The 18,255-nt window shown below is 40.1% G+C and overlaps 1 protein-coding gene across 3 annotated transcripts in view; it reads left to right on the top strand.

Moving 5' to 3' along the window:
- Positions 1-18,255, top strand: part of ptprz1a (protein tyrosine phosphatase receptor type Z1a) — a 152,902-nt gene that overhangs the window by 130,053 nt on the left and 4,594 nt on the right. For all 3 annotated transcript variants that reach the window (XM_069718725.1, XM_069718723.1, XM_069718722.1), the window contains 9 exons: positions 3,392-3,474; positions 4,699-4,833; positions 7,463-7,597; positions 12,602-12,765; positions 14,474-14,609; positions 15,603-15,749; positions 16,182-16,275; positions 16,434-16,507; positions 17,355-17,471. In XM_069718725.1, the coding sequence (XP_069574826.1) occupies positions 3,392-3,474; positions 4,699-4,833; positions 7,463-7,597; positions 12,602-12,765; positions 14,474-14,609; positions 15,603-15,749; positions 16,182-16,275; positions 16,434-16,507; positions 17,355-17,471 (1,085 nt within the window). The remainder of the gene's footprint in view (positions 1-3,391; positions 3,475-4,698; positions 4,834-7,462; positions 7,598-12,601; positions 12,766-14,473; positions 14,610-15,602; positions 15,750-16,181; positions 16,276-16,433; positions 16,508-17,354; positions 17,472-18,255) is intronic.

Below are 18,255 nucleotides of genomic sequence, written 5' to 3'. Positions count from 1 at the left end.
CTGGCTTGATTGCAAGTTTATCCACCTGCTATTGTCTACCTGTTAATGTACGGTTTCCTGGCCAGCTATGTCTCCTGCCATCTGCAAATGCATCCTCCCTGGAGGCAATCTGTAAGACTGTAAAAATTTCGTAGCTATGTTAAGTAGCTAGCTGACATGACATTATAGGCCAGGTATGAGATGATAGAGACTGACCAAGACTTTGCCAGTCCCAGGAAATTGATCGCAATAATTGACGCAAATTCAAGCAAACTCTGCAATATTTGTGGGGGCTTGCAATTTTTTTTTTTATTCCTGCGATTTTTTTTCCTGCCAAAAAATATCATCAGTAGAAACTGTGCTGAAAGTATTACAGCATAAAATAAGTGTTTTTAAACTAAACTCATTTTATTAACAAAAATAACTCCTCATTTACAATCAGAAAGGCTCTGGTCCTGTCTTCTCATCACCAAATAAAATTTGGTTTGCAAAAAAATTGGTTTGCGGTGAATTAAAATTGAAATGATCTAATTATATGCTTATTATCAATGGAAGTGATTACATATAACTGTATGCTAAAATAAATACTAATATTTTAGATAATTTCCTCCTCGATGGCAAGGCGCCAGGGGTGGATGAGATCCGTCCTGACATGCTGAAGGCGCTGGACATTGCTGGGCTGACACGCCTCTTCAATGTCACATGGGGGTTGGGAACAGTGCCCATGGACTGGTTCCCATTTTCAAAAAGGGAACCGGAGAGTGTGCTCCAACTATCGGGGTATCACACTACTCAGCCTCCCGGGCAAAGCTTACGCCAGGGTGCTGGAAAAGAGGCTCCGACCGTTTGTCGAACCTTGGATTCAAGAGGAGCAGTGCGGATTCTGTCCCGGTTGTGGAACAGTGGACCAGCGCTTTACCCTCGCAAGACTATTGGGGGGGTTCTGGGAGTTTGCCCATCCAGAAAGGAGTCAGCTGAGGTGGTTTGGGCACCTGATCAGTATGCTTCCTAGGCGGAGGTGTTCCGGGCATGCCAGGAGACCCCGAGGAAGACTCAGAACATACTGGAGGGATTATACATCCCAGCTGGCCTGGGAACGCCTCGGGATCCCCCAAGATGAGGTGGAAAATGTTGCGGGGGAGAGGGAGGTCTGGGCTAACTTGCTTGGCCTCCTGCCACTTCGACCCGATCCCGGAGAAGCAGAAGAAGATGGATGGATGATTTTAAATAATAATAATAATATTTTAGCCCATGGTTTTCTAAGTTCAATAAATAATTATAAAGTAAACTTAAATATTTCTGTGATGTGCATCATAATTATTATCACAGGAAGTGATTACATATCTATTTCTTTATCTGATAGTTCTAAAAAAAACAAAAACAATTTTCTTTGTCAACTTGCAATTTCTTCTGAGAAAATCCACCGCAAAATCAAACATTTTGATCGCAACAATCCCCCCCAAAAAGCCCAAGAGGGACTGCTTAGCACCATCCTTACATTTGGCCGACACATACATCACACACAAACACTGCAAGGTCTGCAAAATGATGTAATCGGTAGCAACTACAGAAAAACAGACTGACATTTTCCTTCTGTTTTGCATTTTTGAATTTTATTTGACATTTAAACAATAAAGTTTGTACAATTAAGTTTTTCATTTGTGTATTTTATCTGCACATGTACGTGACTGTGACATCAAAGTCCTTTGGTTGAAATGTAAACAAATCCTTCACCCAACCATTGATGAAATGTCACTGGGCCTCAAGGGATCCTGTTCACAAGATAGTTGAAGGCAGCAATACAGGGTCCATATTCCAAATTATTATGATTAGGTTGCATGGATCAATCATCAATGTTTTTAATAGATGATGATTTAACCAAATAACAGTCCTTTGCATCCTTGAGTTTATCTTGGTAAACAACAGTTTTGCTTCTGCTTCTCTGGTTTGACAATATGATGGGTTAACTTGAAATCTCTTTACGGAACCAATCTGTTTCACTGCACAGCTATATCTCCAAATGGCACATCGGTTACATCACAGGCTAATAGAAACCGATTAAACATGAGAGGGATCTCTCTGAAGGGCTTCTCTGTGGGATAGCTTGTACTGCAGGCTCCACTCTCAGGTTCCACTGTCAGGACAGAAAATTCAACTACAAAAACTAAACGTGTAGACACGACTTACTTATTGAAAATTGTGAAACGTGAAAAATATGAATTCCTTAAATGTTGCATGTAGATTGATTTTACCTTTTTTTTTTTTTTTTTTTACCATGTAGCACAATGAGAGTGTCTATGCCAGTGCATCATGTATAAATTTAATAACTCTACTGTACCCAATTTACACTCGCTATTGATTTATTTTATCTAAATCGGAGATAGTCCATGGAGCCATGCAACATAAATTCATAGAAAAATATAAAACTTGTTAGTCTTCCTGTCTTTCTCAAAAACACAAATAAGCACTTGTCATACAGAATTTCCCTTTGAAAAATTCAATTTTTTTTTTTTTTTTACTACAAATAGACTTAATTTAAACAATTGTTTTTTTTGTTTTTTTAAACACAAACCCCCCCCCAAACATTTGAAATGTTCTGTTGCCCTCCATTCAAAGCAATTTGCAACAGTAGTACTTGTATTCAGAGTCATACATTGTTGCCCATTCGGCATTCAGTGTACCCCAAATACCCTTGGCTATCCATGACTTCTTCACTTCACTTCTGATCACTTAATGTTGTGTGTGTGTGTGTGTGTGTGTGTGTGTGTGTGTGTGTGTGTGTGTGTGTGTGTGTGTGTGTGTGTGTGTGTGTGTGTGTGTGTGTGTGTGTGTGTGTGTTAAAGTCCGTTCGCCTCTGGCAGAGTTCCCTCTTAGTCGCTTAGTCGGCGAATAACACGGCAGCTTGATCTCTGTGGGTAGCAATGGAACCAATGGGTTTTCCCCACTGAAAGATGAGTGTTCCTCAGCCACATCAGGCTTCACACTTAGTTGTGAAAAGCAAAGCCTGATATGGTGTGCAGGCACTGTCTCTTTGTGGTCAGGCCTTGTGTCTGACGTTGGCCTCTCTTTTGTTCTCCATCCCCATGCAACTTTACCTTTATTCAATATTCATTGTTTTGTTCTACAGATCTGCAGTTCTTCAGTTCTGTTTTCAATTTAAATTTGTGTTGTCTTGCATAATCTATTGTACATTGGGCTGCTGTACCAAAACAATTTCCTACACTGAATCAGTGGAGTATATCTCTCTCTCTCTCGTCTACATTAAAAGAGCCATGATGAGTAGGATGTCTGCCAATAGTTCCACCTCAATACCAGTGAACCATTAATAAAATAACACCATACGGATCTGTTCATGTACATTGAAACGTAGATCTTTTTCATATTGATCTGTTTTGTTGTCTTCCAATCTCAGATGATCATAGTCGGGTGCGGCTTTCATCGCAGGCCAACAAAGACGGGGAGACGACAGATTACATCAACGCAAACTATGTGGATGTAAGAAACGTTCTATTTTTTAAGCTGTGTACAAACTGGCCCTTGAGGCACATTTCTGTGACTTTGGTCTGTCAAACACAGTCACAACTTATTTTTATTTTATTTCTATTCTCTGAGCCACTCTATGTTTTCCTCTTGTCCTCCTAAACCAAAGTCACTGCACCCCGCTGCATATTTCTAAACCTATTCATGAGACATGATGTTGTTAGCGTGGACCTGTATAGCTCTCCATTATGCTGGCAACCACACCATCAAACCTCATTTCTAGCGTCTTGTTTTGTGAAAGGCAGAAGTGACACAAAAAGCCCCCGCAGTAGTCATGGCCTCTCTGGAGAGCCGACGTACAGGTTACAAAGTTGGTAAAAGCATGTTAAGGATCTCTCCAGCGCACACTTTTGTCTGCGTCTCGCACTGTGAAGGCAACTTCACGCTGTCAGTCATCTGAAGGTTATCAAACTATTAAAGTGAGTGATTGAACGGTGCCCTCTGCTGAGAACAAGTGACACCCTCTCCTATGTTGGCCTTAACTAAACTGACTTGTTAGATTTCAGCTCTGCCTTTAACTTAACTGAGCTAAAAAACTTGAATGCCCTTGATGAGTTTTGTTTGCTCTGACAATTTATTCTCAAATGTTGAGTGCCTTTGCAGTAGGTCCACAGTCTTTTTTGGCATGTAACCTTGTGTTTCACTCCTGAAAATATCCTGAGTAAGAGTAGTCAAATTGCAAATTTGTCTGTGTGATGCACTTAAGTGCTTTATTTTTAAAAACATGGAGCTCCAGGTGGCCTTTGATGAAATAGTATATATTTTTTTTAACTTAAAAAACACATTGGTTGTTAAATTAAAAAAAAAATTAAAAAAAAATAAAAAAAAAATAAAAAAAATCAAACTCACTGCTATAAGCAAAACACTGAAAAATCTACTCCTATTTTAAATACTGTTGGTGAGTTTTGTCTAATTAGATTAACTTTTTCTTTTTGTAAATTAAATTGAGTTGGTTCTGTTACTACTCTGACTTCCACTATTTAGTAGAAGTCAGAGTAGTGTTACTTTTGTTCAAAGTTTAAAACTACATTAAAAAAAACTTCATAAAAAAAATGAAAACAAAATTTCATAGGAATCTTTATCCAAGCCTGGAGTACCCCTTTATTGACAGACTGTGCTCTGAATTTGTTTTGTTTTTATGTATGTTGCATAAAAGCTAATGTGCTGTGTGTTTCTCAGGATTTTAAGAAGCCGCGGTCGTACATTGCCGCTCAGGGTCCTCTTAGGTCGAGTACAGAGGACTTCTGGAGAATGATCTGGGAGCAGAATGTTAGCATCATAGTTATGATCACCAACCTGGTGGAGAAAGGACGAGTGAGTGACCGGATCTTCAATCAAGCCTACTGTCTAAAAATGACATTGGTGTTTGTTAGATCTAATATTTACAAATGAGTATTAGAGCCACATTGAGAAAAAATTGGAAATATCAACAATAAAGTTTTAAATATATTTTAAGAATCATGTCAAAATTATATTTCGAGAATGAAGTCAAATTGTTGAGAAGCAAATAAGGTAATGGCTCGCTTGAGCTCCACACTTTAAGATCAAAGAACTCGATGATTGATTGTGTCAACATATCCTCTTTGTATTGCACACGTGTAACCATCAAAACCAAACAAATCCGTTTCCAAAAAAGTTGGGACACTGTGTAAAATGTAAATAAAACAATGTGATGATTTGTAAATCATGTAAACCCATATGTAATTGAAAATAGACCAAAGACAACATATCAAATGCTGAAACTGAGAAATGTTATTGTTTTATGAAAAATATATGCTTATTTTGAATTTGAAGCCAACAACAAAAAAAGTTGGGACGAGCATGTTTACCACTGTGTTGCATCACCTCTTTTAACAACACTCTGTGAACATTTTGGAACTTAGGAAACCAGTTGCTGGAGTTTTGAAAGTGAAATATTCTCCCATTCTTGCTTGACATGATTTCAGCTGCTCAAAAGTTCAGTTTCTCCTTTGTCATATGATGCGACAAATATTTTCAATTTAGATCTGGACTGTAGGCAGGCCAGTTTAGTACCCGGATTCTTCTACTACTGAGCCATGCTGTTGTGATACGCACAGAATGAAGTTTGACATTGTTTTGCTGAAATAAGCAAGGCCTTCCCTGAAAAAGACATTGTCTGGATCACAGCATATCTGGGTCCAAAACCCGTATATACTGTTCAGCATTAACGGTGCCTTCCCAGATGTGCAAGCTACACATGCCATGTGCACTAAAATACCCTCATACCAACATGGATGCTGGCTTTTGGCTTTCTGGCTGTGCGCTGATAACAAGCTGGGCGTTCCCTCTTCTCTTTAGCCAGAAGGATGCGGCATCCATGATTTTCAGAAATTATTTCAAATTCGGATTTGTCAGACCACAGGACGGTTTTACACTTTACCTAAGTCCCCGGGCCCAGTGAAGGCAGCGGAGGGTCTGGTTCATGTTTACATATGGTTTCTTCTTTGCGTGGTAGAGTTTTAACCAGCGTTTGTGGATGAAGTGTTTAGAGACAATGGTTTTTGGAACTGTGTCTGAGCTCATGCAAGAATCGTAACTGTTTTTAGGGCTCAGCCATCTGAGGTGCCTGAAGATCAGGGCGATCCAATATAATTTTTTGGCCTTATCCCTTGCATGCAGAGATTTCTCTGGATTTTCTGAATCTTTTAATAATATTATGTACCATAGATGATGAAATCCCCAAATTGTTTGCAATTTTACATTGAGGATCATTATTCTTAGTTGTAACACTACTTGTCCACTCAGTTTTTGACAGAGTGGTGAATCCCTCCCCATATTCACTGCTGAGACTCTGCCTCTCTGGGATTCTCTTTTTACACCCAAAAATGTTACTGATCTGCTGCCAATTAACGCAATTAGTTGTGAGATGTTCCAGCATGTGTTTTTTTTTTTTTTTTTGGCATTACATTTTCCAGTCTTTTGTTGACCCTGTCCTAATATTTTTTAAACGTGTTGCTGGCATCAAATTTGGTGCCTGGGTGGCATCAATGCTTCTCCAAATCCTGTGTTTGTTGTGAAGCATCAATGGTAACTTTCCAGATGTGACAACATTTTCCCTTTAAAACTCCAGCAACTGGTCTCCTCAGTTCCCAAACACTTACATAGCATTGTTAAAGGAAGAGGTGATATCAAATTAAAAATGAGCATCCAAAAAAGAATACAATTTGTCAGTTTCAACATTTGATATGTTGTCTTTGGTCTATTTTCAATCAAGTATACATTATTTACAAATCATTGCATTCTGTTTTTACTTATATTTTACTGAGCGTCCTGTTTTTTGGGAATGGGATTGTAAAATCATATGCATGTATTCTTGACTTTAATCTTGAAATATAATGTTATTGTGGAAATATAATTTCAACCTTATTCTTTGTATATTGATTTTTTTCTCGGCAATTGGACTTTATTCTTTAAAAAGAAGTTAAACTTTTTGAACTTATTTCTTGAAAGCAAATTTTTTTTTTTTAAAGTCCTCCTACTTTTGTTTTCCCTTATTGTGGTCCTCATACTACGTTGTAAATAAATGACACCTGAACATTCATTGTGTGTAACAAATAATTGGAGTCAACATAACAATGTACAAGCCAAACATTTTCCCCTCATTCTCTCAATCCATATGTAATCATCCGATTGCACTTTTCCACAGAATTAAAAAAAAATTAAAAAAAAAAAATCAAAATTTCTGTGAAAAAATATTGAAACCAATAAATTAAAATGTAACTTTTCTTTTATCTAATTGAATGTGTTAGATGCTGATTTCAAAGTACAATCAGAGACTGAGCAATTACATTTGAGTTCGACTGAGGTCCTCATTTTTGACACAGAATTAAGATGAAAATCGAATTTGGGATTTTTAGCACAACTCTGTCCCTATTATGTGTGATTCTTCAGATGTGAATGTAACGTGTTACTGTCTCCTCAGAGGAAATGTGATCAGTATTGGCCGATGGAGGTACAGGAAGAGTACGGCAGCTTCCTGGTGATGTTGAAAAGCAGCAAAGTACTCGCCTACTACACCCAGAGGACGTTCACGGTCAGGAACACCCACATGAAAAAGGTCAGCCAATCTTTTCCAACAATGGTAACATCAGAGTAAAAACGTTCTTAAAATATTTAAACATCACTTACAAACTGAAAATGCCAGACACTGGTTTGTTCTTTCTCCCCACGAGATACTGCTACCAATGCCCTATTATTCATGCAGTTCTGAACTCAGTAAAGTTTTAATCCAGTTAACACCTGAAAACTCACAGTCCAGTGAGTTAATCATCCAGAGCTAAGCCAAACGAAATGGGGCCGGTGGTGATCCACTACAGGTGAAAATTGATAGGAAGAGATTCAATTCAGTGGTGGCAGGATTCAAGAAAGTCTGTACTTCTTTCCCCCATATTAAGCCGAAAATATACATAGTCCTTTTTACAGCGTTAAAATGGCAAAGTAATTAAATTATCATAATCCATTGTTGAAATCCAAGTTAAAATCAAAGAGCATTAACGAATTGCAGAACAAAGCATCAGTTTTTAATAATATATCTACGTGGTGACTGTGGTGTCAGAGACCACACCAGAGACATTGCGCGACACTGCTATCGCTGGAGTGGGAACATGTTATATAGTGGGTACGGAAAATATTCAGACCCCTTTAAATTTTTCACTCTTTGTTTCATTGCAGCCATTTGCTAAAATCAAAAAAGTTCATTTTATTTCTCATTAATGTACACTCAGCACCCCATCTTGACAGAAAAAAACAGAAATGTAGAAATTTGTGCAAATTTATTAAAAAAGAAAAACTGAAATATCACATGGTCTTCAGACCCTTTGCTCAGTATTGAGTAGAAGCACCCTTTTGAGCTAGTACAGCCATGAGTCTTCTTGGGAATGATGCAACAAGCTTTTCACACCTGGATTTGGGGATCCTCTGCCATTCTTCCTTGCAGATCCTCTCCAGTTCCGTCAGGTTGGATGGTGAACGTTGGTGGACAGCCATTTTCAGGTCTCTCCAGAGATGCTCAATTGGGTTTAGGTCAGGGCTCTGGCTGGGCCAGTCAAGAATGGTCACAGAGTTGTTCCGAAGCCACTCCTTTGTTATTTTAGCTGTGTGCTTAGGGTCATTGTCTTGTTGGAAGGTGAACCTTCGGCCCAGTCTGAGGTCCAGAGCACTCTGGAAGAGGTTTTCTTCCAGGATATCTCTGTACTTGGCCGCATTCATCTTTCCTTCAATTGCAACCAGTTGTCCTGTCCTTGCAGCTGAAAAACACCCCCATAGCATGATGCTGCCACCACCATGTCCTTTACATGGGGAGTCCTTCTTGTGTTTTTTGGCAAACTCTATGCGGGCTTTCATATGTCTTGCACTGAGGGGAAGCTTCCGTCGGGCCACTCTGCCATAAAGCCCCGACTGGTGGAGGGCTGCAGTGATAGTTGACTTTGTGGAACTTTCTCCCATCTACCTACTGCGTCTCTGGAGCTCAGCCACAGTGATCTTTGGGTTCTTCTTTACCTCTCTCACCAAGGCTCTTCTCCCACGATTGCTCAGTTTGGCTGGACGGCCAGGTCTAGGAAGAGTTCTGGTCGTCCCAAACTTCTTCCATTTAAGGATTATGGAGGCCACTGTGCTCTTAGGAACCTTGAGTGCTGCAGAAATTATTTTGTAACCTTGGCCAGATCTGTGCCTTGCCACAATCCTGTCTCTGAGCTCCTTGGACAGTTCCTTCGACCTCATGATTCTCATTTGCTCTGACATGCACTGTGAGCTGTAAGGTCTTATATAGACAGGTGTGTGCCTTTCCTAATCAAGTCCAATCAGTTTAATTAAACACAGCTGGACTCCAATGAAGGAGTAGAACCATCTCAAGGAGGATCAGAAGAAATGGACAGCATGTGACTTAAATATGAGTGTCACAGCAAAGGGTCTGAATACTTATGACCATGTGATATTTCAGTTTTTCTTTTTTAATAAATTTGCACAAATTTCTACATTTCTGGTTTTTTCTGTCAAGATGGGGTGCTGAGTGTACATTAATGAGAAATAAAATGAACTTTTTTGATTTTAGCAAATGGCTGCAATGAAACAAAGAGTGAAAAATTTAAAGGGGTCTGAATACAGTGAACCCTCGCTATAACGCGGTTCACCTTTCACGGTCTCGCTGCTTCACGGATTTGCATCGTGCATTGAAATCACATTACGACTATATGTAACGTAGATATATTTAATGTCCAGTTCTATCTATTTCAATTGTAAAATAAAGGTTACTACTTCACGGATTTCGCCTATCACGGTTTCTATTTGGAACATAACCCCCGCGAAAAACGAGGGTTCACTGTACTTCCATACCCACTGTATGTTTGGTTGCATACCACGCGATCTCGTTAGCATGTAGTCCCTCCTCAATGTTTCTGTCCAGCTAGGGTGGGAGAGGTTGCACCCACTCTTGGTTTACTAGTTTAGTAATTAGTGTCAAGCAAAACGATTGTTGCCTGCTCGTCATCTCCCTCCCATCGCAAGGAAGAGAGGGGAGGGGCAGCGAGAATAGGCAAGCTGATTGTCCGTTTAAACAACCCTTTGATAGATAGATAGATAGATAGATAGATAGATAGATAGATAGATAGATAGATAGATAGATAGATAGATAGATAGATAGATAGATAGATAGATACTTTATTAATCCCACAAGGGGAATTTTTTTTTCACTACAGCAGCATTATAGATACAGGAAAAGCAATAAAACAACAGAGTATAAATATTAGCTATAAAAAAATGCACAATATATACAATAAAATAGAATAATATTAATTCAATTAAAACTAACTAAACAATAGTGCAAGGATTTAAACAAACAAACAAACAACGGTGTTATTGTTGTGTGATGGATTTTGCCAGACGTGAGTTATTGTACAGTCTTATTGCAGTTAGCAGGAATGACCTCCTGTATCTGTCCTTGTGACAGCGGAGCTGGAGGAGTCTATTGGAGAAAGTGCTCCCTGCAGGATTATCCAATATGGATAACAGTTTCTTCAGCGTCCTCCTCTCCACCACCTTTTCTAGACTGTCCAGTTTGCAGCCAATGATGGAGCCGGCCTTCTTAACCAGTTTGTTAAGTCTGTTGGTGTCACCAGCTCCAATGCTGCTCCCCCAGCAGACCCCAGTGAAGCACAGTGCACTGGCCACAACAGACTGGTAGAACATCTCCAACATCTTGCTGCACAAGGATCGAAGTTTCCTCAAGAAAAAGAGTCGACTCATCACCTTCTTGTAGACAGCGTTGATGTTGGTCTTCCAGTTCAGTCTGTTGTCGATGGAGACACCCATGGCGTCGATGGTGGATGAGCCCTTTGAAGTTGGGTGCTCCGTGTCCATGCAGCTCACCAGGGGGATTAGAGGGGGGAGGGGGGAGGGTGGAAGGCAGCAGAAGTGTTTGGGAGGTGAGTGCTGTGAACTAAACCTGATGAAGAAACAGTTTAGCTCATTGGCCCTCTCCAGGGAGCCCCATGGTTGTCTCCCTCCAACCTTGAAGCCAGTTATCTCCTTCATCCTGATCCACACCTCCCTCACGTTGTTCTGCTGGAGTTTGGCCTCCAGCTTCCTCCTGTAGGAGTCCTTGCACTCCCTGAGCTTCTCCTTCAGGTCGCGTTGCACTCTCCTGAGCTCCTCTCTGTCCCCAGACCTGAAAGCTGCTTTCTTCTTATTAAGAAGCACTTTCAGGTCGCTGGTGATCCATGGCTAAAAGTTCAATGTCTGGGCTACAGAAACGTTCCTTCACACACACATGGTCAGGATTGCACCACCGCTCGTTGCAACATTGCAATCCCTCCACCTTTCTTCTTGCCGCTCAGCACAATGTTTCTGGCCGCCCGAACAGTCCTGAAGCCGAGTACGGCAGCGCTGTGGTCCGGGAAATGTGAGTGCAGCCGAGTCTCAGTGAAACACATGATGCTGCCCTCACGGTACTCCCTCTAGTTCTTTACCAGCGCGCCGAACTCATCCATCTTATTGGCCAAGGACCTCATGTTCCCCATTAAAATCGCCGGTACCGATGGTTTGTATTACCTCCTCTTCGCCTTCAACTTAGCGCCAGCTCTGCAACCCCGACATCTTCTCCAAAGTTCCTTTGGGATTTCAGGCCTCGCTCTGGGCAGCAGCAGTGGTTTACTCAGCGCTGGTCACAAGAGTAAACAATACCACTGCAGTCCAGTGCGTGGCTCTCCATTACAAAGAGGGAAAAAAAGTAACAGAAAAGCCACAAGAAAAGTTTAAAAAAAGTTACGGTCCATTGCCTGACCGTCACGTAACAACCGTGAAAGAAAAACAACTCCGAAGAGAGGAGAAAAAAGAGAAAAATACTTCAAACAAAAACACACTTGGGCAGAGCTGCTGCAACAGGCGGCACCATTTTAGACAACAGCCACTATTGTCTCACTCGAGTGACCCCACATTCCTCTTAGCTGAAAGCTCAATGCGCAGTTGAGCATGTTGAAGTAGCATTTTAGGAGATCCATGATGCAGGTCAGCATTTACTACCTGAGAGGTTTCCATGGTGGTCCGCTAAAACCTTACCACCTCCAATGGCAGAAACAACCTCCCAACTGGCTACAGGTTGGAGGAAGGGAGAAGACCACACCCTGTTTTTCACACTGCCAGCAATAAGGACTGTTTGCCACCACTGGCGGTTTGAGGAGAGGAGGGTTCCCTGTTCACTTTCAGAAATGGGCCCCATGGGAGGGCAGGAAGCACAAGAGGCACGGTGGAGCCAAGACAATGTGGTGAAGTCATCGAGGGAATATTGGTGTGGCACAGCCTCGCCGTCAGGTGTTTCTCCTCATAAACACGATAGTAGCCTTCTTCAGTGTAGTTCTACCCATGCTACACAGAACAATGTTCTAGTGTCAAAAATTATTAAAAAAACAAAACATTGTTTTTCTAATGTTTTTAATCAACGTTTTCTCCGATTTTACGGAGCCCTCTGGACCACCATGCTTTAAGGTTATGACACAGCTAATGACATTGAGTTTTTGCTAGTGCATTCCTGTTAATGACTTCCTGTTTTTTACTTGTCCACCTGCAGGGCTCCCAGAAGGGGCGCGGTAATGAGCGGATGGTGACACAGTACCATTACACCCAGTGGCCCGACATGGGCGTCCCAGAGTTTACCTTGCCACTGCTCAGCTTTGTCCGCAAATCATCCAGAGCTAAGCCAAACGACATGGGGCCGGTGGTGGTCCACTGCAGGTGAGAATTGATAGGAATAGATTCAAGTTAGTTCAATTCAATTTCATTTATATAGATTCACTGCATCTCAGTACACACTACATGGTAAGTCAAATCCAACAGTTCAACAATACCCACATAAGCGACATGGGGAAGTAAAAGCATCCCTTTTAACAGGAAGAAATCAGACAGATGTGGGCAGACAACAGTAACAACACATTTGTAACAACAATTGTAACAAAGCATCTTCAGTAGGATAAACGTAACCAGCCTCATGATGGTGTCACAAACAATCCCTGACAGTTTGGTGGGGTCAGTAACTGTAAAGTAACATAAAGCCCTGGAGCCACAGAAACCAGCAGGAAGCTACAAAGAGATAGAAAAAGCCCAAACTACAGGAGTGACAAGACGAAGTAGTAGTGGAATATAAAATCCATGGAGAGTGAAAAGGAAAGTAGAGAGGAGTTGCTGAATTCATCATCAAAGGTCAATGAGCCTGACAGCTTAAGGCTCTGCCTCCCATTCTACTTTGGAAACTCTCGAAACTACGAGTAATCCCGCACACTGATAGCCAAATGTTGTCTTGGGATAAATGGGTTGCGGGAGGTCTTTATGATATGATGATGCTGTCATCAAAGCCTTTAAGGCAAAATCATTTTAAATTCTAGTCTGGATTTTACAGGGAGCCAATGAAGAGATGCTAACATGGGAGAAATATGATATCTCTTGCTAAATCCTATTAGTACTGTTGGTGGGAGTTATTGGGACATCCTGATAATAATTAAATTCAATTAAATTCAAATCAATTCCGTTTTATTTATATAGCGCCAAATCACAACACAGGTTATTTCATGGCCTTACAGCAGAACTTTACAGCATAACACAGAGAAACCCAGCAATTAAATAATTCCCACGTAAGCTAGGAGGGAAAAACTCCTCTTTAAGGGAGAAAAAGCTCCAACAGAGGGAAGAAAAACTCCCTCTTAACAGGAAGAAACCTCCGACAGAACCAGGCTCAGAGGTGGGCAGCCATCTGCCTCGACCGGTTGGGGTGAGAGGAGAGAAGAGAGGGAGAAGGACAGCATAGAGATCCAAAACATGAACTGTTGGTGGGGCCGACAATCCCAGAGCAGAGACACACAGCTCCATGGCCGGGACCATCTGCAAAAGAAAACAGAAACTATGCGAGCGAGGGAACTGAATAAGCAAAAAACTGAGAGAGAAAGCATAAAGTTAATGAGATGTGAGTGTTTAGAGATTTAAGAATGAGAGGAAAGAAGCTCAGTGCATCACGAGGTCCCCCAGCAGCCTCGGCCTATAACAGCAAAACTACAGGACGGTTCAGGGCCACCTAACTGTAAGCTTTATCAAAAAGGAAAGCTTTAAGTCTAAACTTAAAGCTAGAGAGGGTTTCTGCCCCCTACCCAATGAATTACAATAGTCCAGCCTTGAGGGAACAAGTGCATGGATTAGTTTCTCAGCATTTAAAAAAACTCCTGCAGATGGTGAATCTGTGCAGAGGATGGAACAAAACAATGATGTACCCGATGGAAAATGCTGGTTAGGCTGTCAAATGAGCTCTAACCAAGTTGAAAATTGATAAGCTTGGGTGGAAGATTGCTACAACTCCTCCTCCTTTGCTTTAAGGGAAGTGACAGTATGACTGGAGTTCATGAGATGTTTTTTCAGATTCTTTTCAGTTGTTTTTTCTTTTTGTGTTGCTGCACAGTGCCGGTGTTGGCCGGACAGGCACATACATCGTCCTGGACAGCATGCTGAAGCAGATGAGAGAAGAAGGCACGGTCAACATCTCGGGCTTCCTTAAACACGTCCGGACCCAGAGGAATTATCTGGTTCAGACAGAGGTCAGAGGTCATCCTTTTCTCTGTTAATATATTTAATCAGTGACTCTTTGATCCCAGGTCATTTTTAGATCAAAAGGTGGATCATTTTTTACAATTATTTTTAGCCACGACTGTACCGATGGCCATGTCATGCCTAAGTCCAAATTCGTGTAAGAAAGAATTTGACACAGCAAGGATTAATAATGACTTGCAATGCTCTGACTTTTCTTCTAGTTGACATTTGTGGTTTGCATGAAATGTTTCCACAACTATGGGATAGATTTCAATCAAATTTGGTTCATGTTTTTCCCTCAATATAAATTGTACACTCTAAAAATACTTGGATAGATAGATAGATAGATAGATAGATAGATAGATAGATAGATAGATAGATAGATAGATAGATAGATAGATAGATAGATAGATAGATAGATAGATAGATAGATAGATAGATAGATAGATAGATAGATAGATAGATAGATAGATAGATAGATAGTTACTTTATTAATCCCACAAGGGGAATTTCTTTTTTTTCTTCTTTTTTTTTTGATAGATAGTACGTACAGTATGTTGTACATGTATGTTGTATGTAGGTTTAAACCAACCTGCTGGGTTGTAGGTTTAAGTCTAGGCATGTAGCTTAAAAGAAAAAAGAATGGGGTCCAGAATTGTCCCTCTGATGAACACAATATCTGCCTGCCAGTGATGTTAGTTATAATACATCTCTGTGTTAAGGGTTCTAGTCCCATCATTTCAAATTCTGTCACTTTTTAATCTTACTGTACTTTGCAAAAGTTTCAGGCACTTCAAATATTTAGATTCCTACTCATCGAGTAATCAGGAAGATATATGACTGGTTGGCGGGATATTTTCTTACTGAACAGAAGGGGGGACACAAGACTGAAAATAAGAACTAGCCCTGCTGAGGCTAACCTCAACTTTAGCATTTACGTTAGTAAAGTTGAAACAGTATGAGTCTGAGTGATGAATTTAAATAATGTCTCCCCTTTGCAGGAACAATATGTTTTTATCCATGATACCCTGGTGGAGGCCATCTTGTCTGGAGAGACAGAGGTGGCGGCGGCTCACCTGCACAGGTACATGGATGAGCTACTGACCCCTGGGGCTGCTGGGAGGACTTGCCTGGATAAACAGTTCAAGGTCAGCTCATCAATTACTTCATTCAGTTTTCACTGACCTTTTTTTTTAATAATACATTTAATGAAACCTCAGTTAGTTCTGAGATTTTGTCTCAAAGAATAGTTAAATATATCACTATTGAATGTTCATGTTAAATAAAAAAAACAACAACTTTACACTACTTGAAATAGATATTTTGAATTTTACAATGACATTTTTTCAATCATTTAATTGCCAGCCGCACAAACAGGAACTGATCTACATTCTACTGTCCCCAATTTCCCCTCATAAAAGACCAGGACCACATTGTGAATGAGATGTGAACTTATACTGTAGGTTTGAACCAAAGTAAAGAATGATCAAGCAAACCAGTAAACCAGAAAGAGCTTCAATTAAAGGTGATCAAATGTAGTTCAAATGTATCACACAGATATCTGACTTTTTTTTCCACAGCTGGTTTGTCATTCTGTAGTAAAGCAGTGTGACTATTCTGCAGCTCTGCAGGACTGCAACCGCAACAAGAACAGAAACCTCTCTATGATACCTGGTGAGTTCATCATCAGCTCAGGAGTTGCAGCATTTAAAAGACAGAAGAAGCCATCAGTTATACTGTTAATGTATTTCATTTGCTTATTCATCTACAGTTTGCTGGAGTAAGAATTTTTGTTTTGAGAATCAAACTACATTTTATGTCTCGTTTTGCAGTTGAGAGGTCACGAGTGCGCCTGTCTACTGCAGCTGGGGAAACGTCGGACTACATTAATGCGTCGTACATTGCTGTAAGAACGAACTAACTGTTCATGTTTTAAATCTTTGTTAGATGAGAAGAAGGATATCAGTTATTTTGTGTTCCTTAAACACATTTCAAATTTACATCTCTTTACATTAACCTGGTGGTGGTTATAACATAACAGTCTCACGGCCAAATAGACACCTTGGTCAAGTTTATTTCTAAGTCACAATGTATTGAATTAATTGAATACTGACAGATTAACATGAAGACTCCAGGAGCACAAGGTAAATAATGCAGAGAGAAATAAATGCTTGCTTAGAAGGGGGTTCTAATGTTTAAGATGTTGGGGTTATTTTACTCAGATTGGTATGTAAAAACTTTTTTTAACTGCTTATTGCAAATGGGAGGCAAATTTGTCCCTCATTTCTTACAGTGTGGTGTTTCTTGAGTCGTAAGAATTTATGGCCAATATCTCCATATTGTAACAGTAAGACTAGTTATAGCGACAAAATCTACTTTAAGGAGAAAAATCTGTCTTAATATTTTTACTTCTCTAGTACCAGTTGCCAAACATAGCGTAGGCACTGGAGGTTCCATAATCATTCATTTGTCAATAAAACTGTAAGGAACAATGACATTAAACACATTTGTATTGTAAATGTATTTTACAAATAACAACAAATTTCTATTTAACAAATAGAGGGAGAAGTTACATCTTCCATGTCCAAAAAGGAACTAATCACTTGTTTAGGTTTGAAATGAGTTTCTTATTAACATACTGCAATCAAGTGATATTATACTAATTAATAACTAATGATTAGTGGTAAACCATTCACCTGACCTCATTTTTTAGTTTTTGGCAATCAAACTAAGTCATGGTTTTGTTACTGCAGGGTTACAGGCAGAGCATCGAGTTCATTATTACCCAGAATCCTTTGCCTAGCACCATAAAGGACTTCTGGAGGATGATATGGGATCACAATGTCCAGGTCATTGTGTCCCTGCCTGGGGTAAGGAACTGTTTTTTTTTTAATAAATCATAAAACAGGATTTGGCGATTCATAATCATTGTGCTATGTTAAAATTTTTATTTGTCACCTGTTTTTGTGCAAAAAGCCCTCTTTAAACTTCAAAGCAATATTTTAACATTATGGGAAACACTTACTTTGTTGTTTCTAAGAGTGAATTGTTGAGATTGATATCATTCTCATGTCTGTGTGTGATGGAAGTGAGGTCTGGATGTAGTTAGCCTCGCTTAGCATGGAAAAAACATCAGTCTCAGAGATGGAGATATCTGTTATCTGACAGCATATATTCCACTTTGTGGAATGAACTACAGGGAGTGACAATAAATATTTTGGCTCCAAAAGCCATCATCAAATAGCCTGGCTTCGCCAGACTATTGCTTACAGAATCAGTTTCCTTTACTGTGATTTTAGTCTGGTCACGCTGCTCGTACCAGTGTTTGCTCAGCCACTCTGAACGGAGGACCAATCAGCAACCAGTGTCGGTGGTTCAGTGTGTTTTTTCCTGCTCCTCTTCACTGTGATTGGAGTACTGATGACAGTGACAAGCACAGCGTTAACATTTTTAAACTTTTGGTGACTGGAAAACTGCTGCCGTTCATTAAAAACAATTTGAAAACTACTTGTACCCTGTGCTCCGGGAAGGATAGCTTTGGTCGACATAGGCAGTACTAGTTATAGTGGTAGCAGAGTGTTGGTCAGTTTTGGAACATGCTGATTAGTTAAAATAACCCAAAGTCTACACAGTAGAATTGCAGACAATTCCCTA

Source organism: Brachyistius frenatus, unplaced genomic scaffold (genome assembly GCF_029030835.1).
Source record: "Brachyistius frenatus isolate BFR_SWC_R1_liver_20210118 unplaced genomic scaffold, ASM2903083v1 Contig_197, whole genome shotgun sequence".
NCBI classification, from domain to species: domain Eukaryota; kingdom Metazoa; phylum Chordata; class Actinopteri; family Embiotocidae; genus Brachyistius; species Brachyistius frenatus.
The sequence above is the reverse complement of the archived record's forward strand: the minus strand, read 5'-3'. Positions and strand labels throughout refer to the sequence as shown.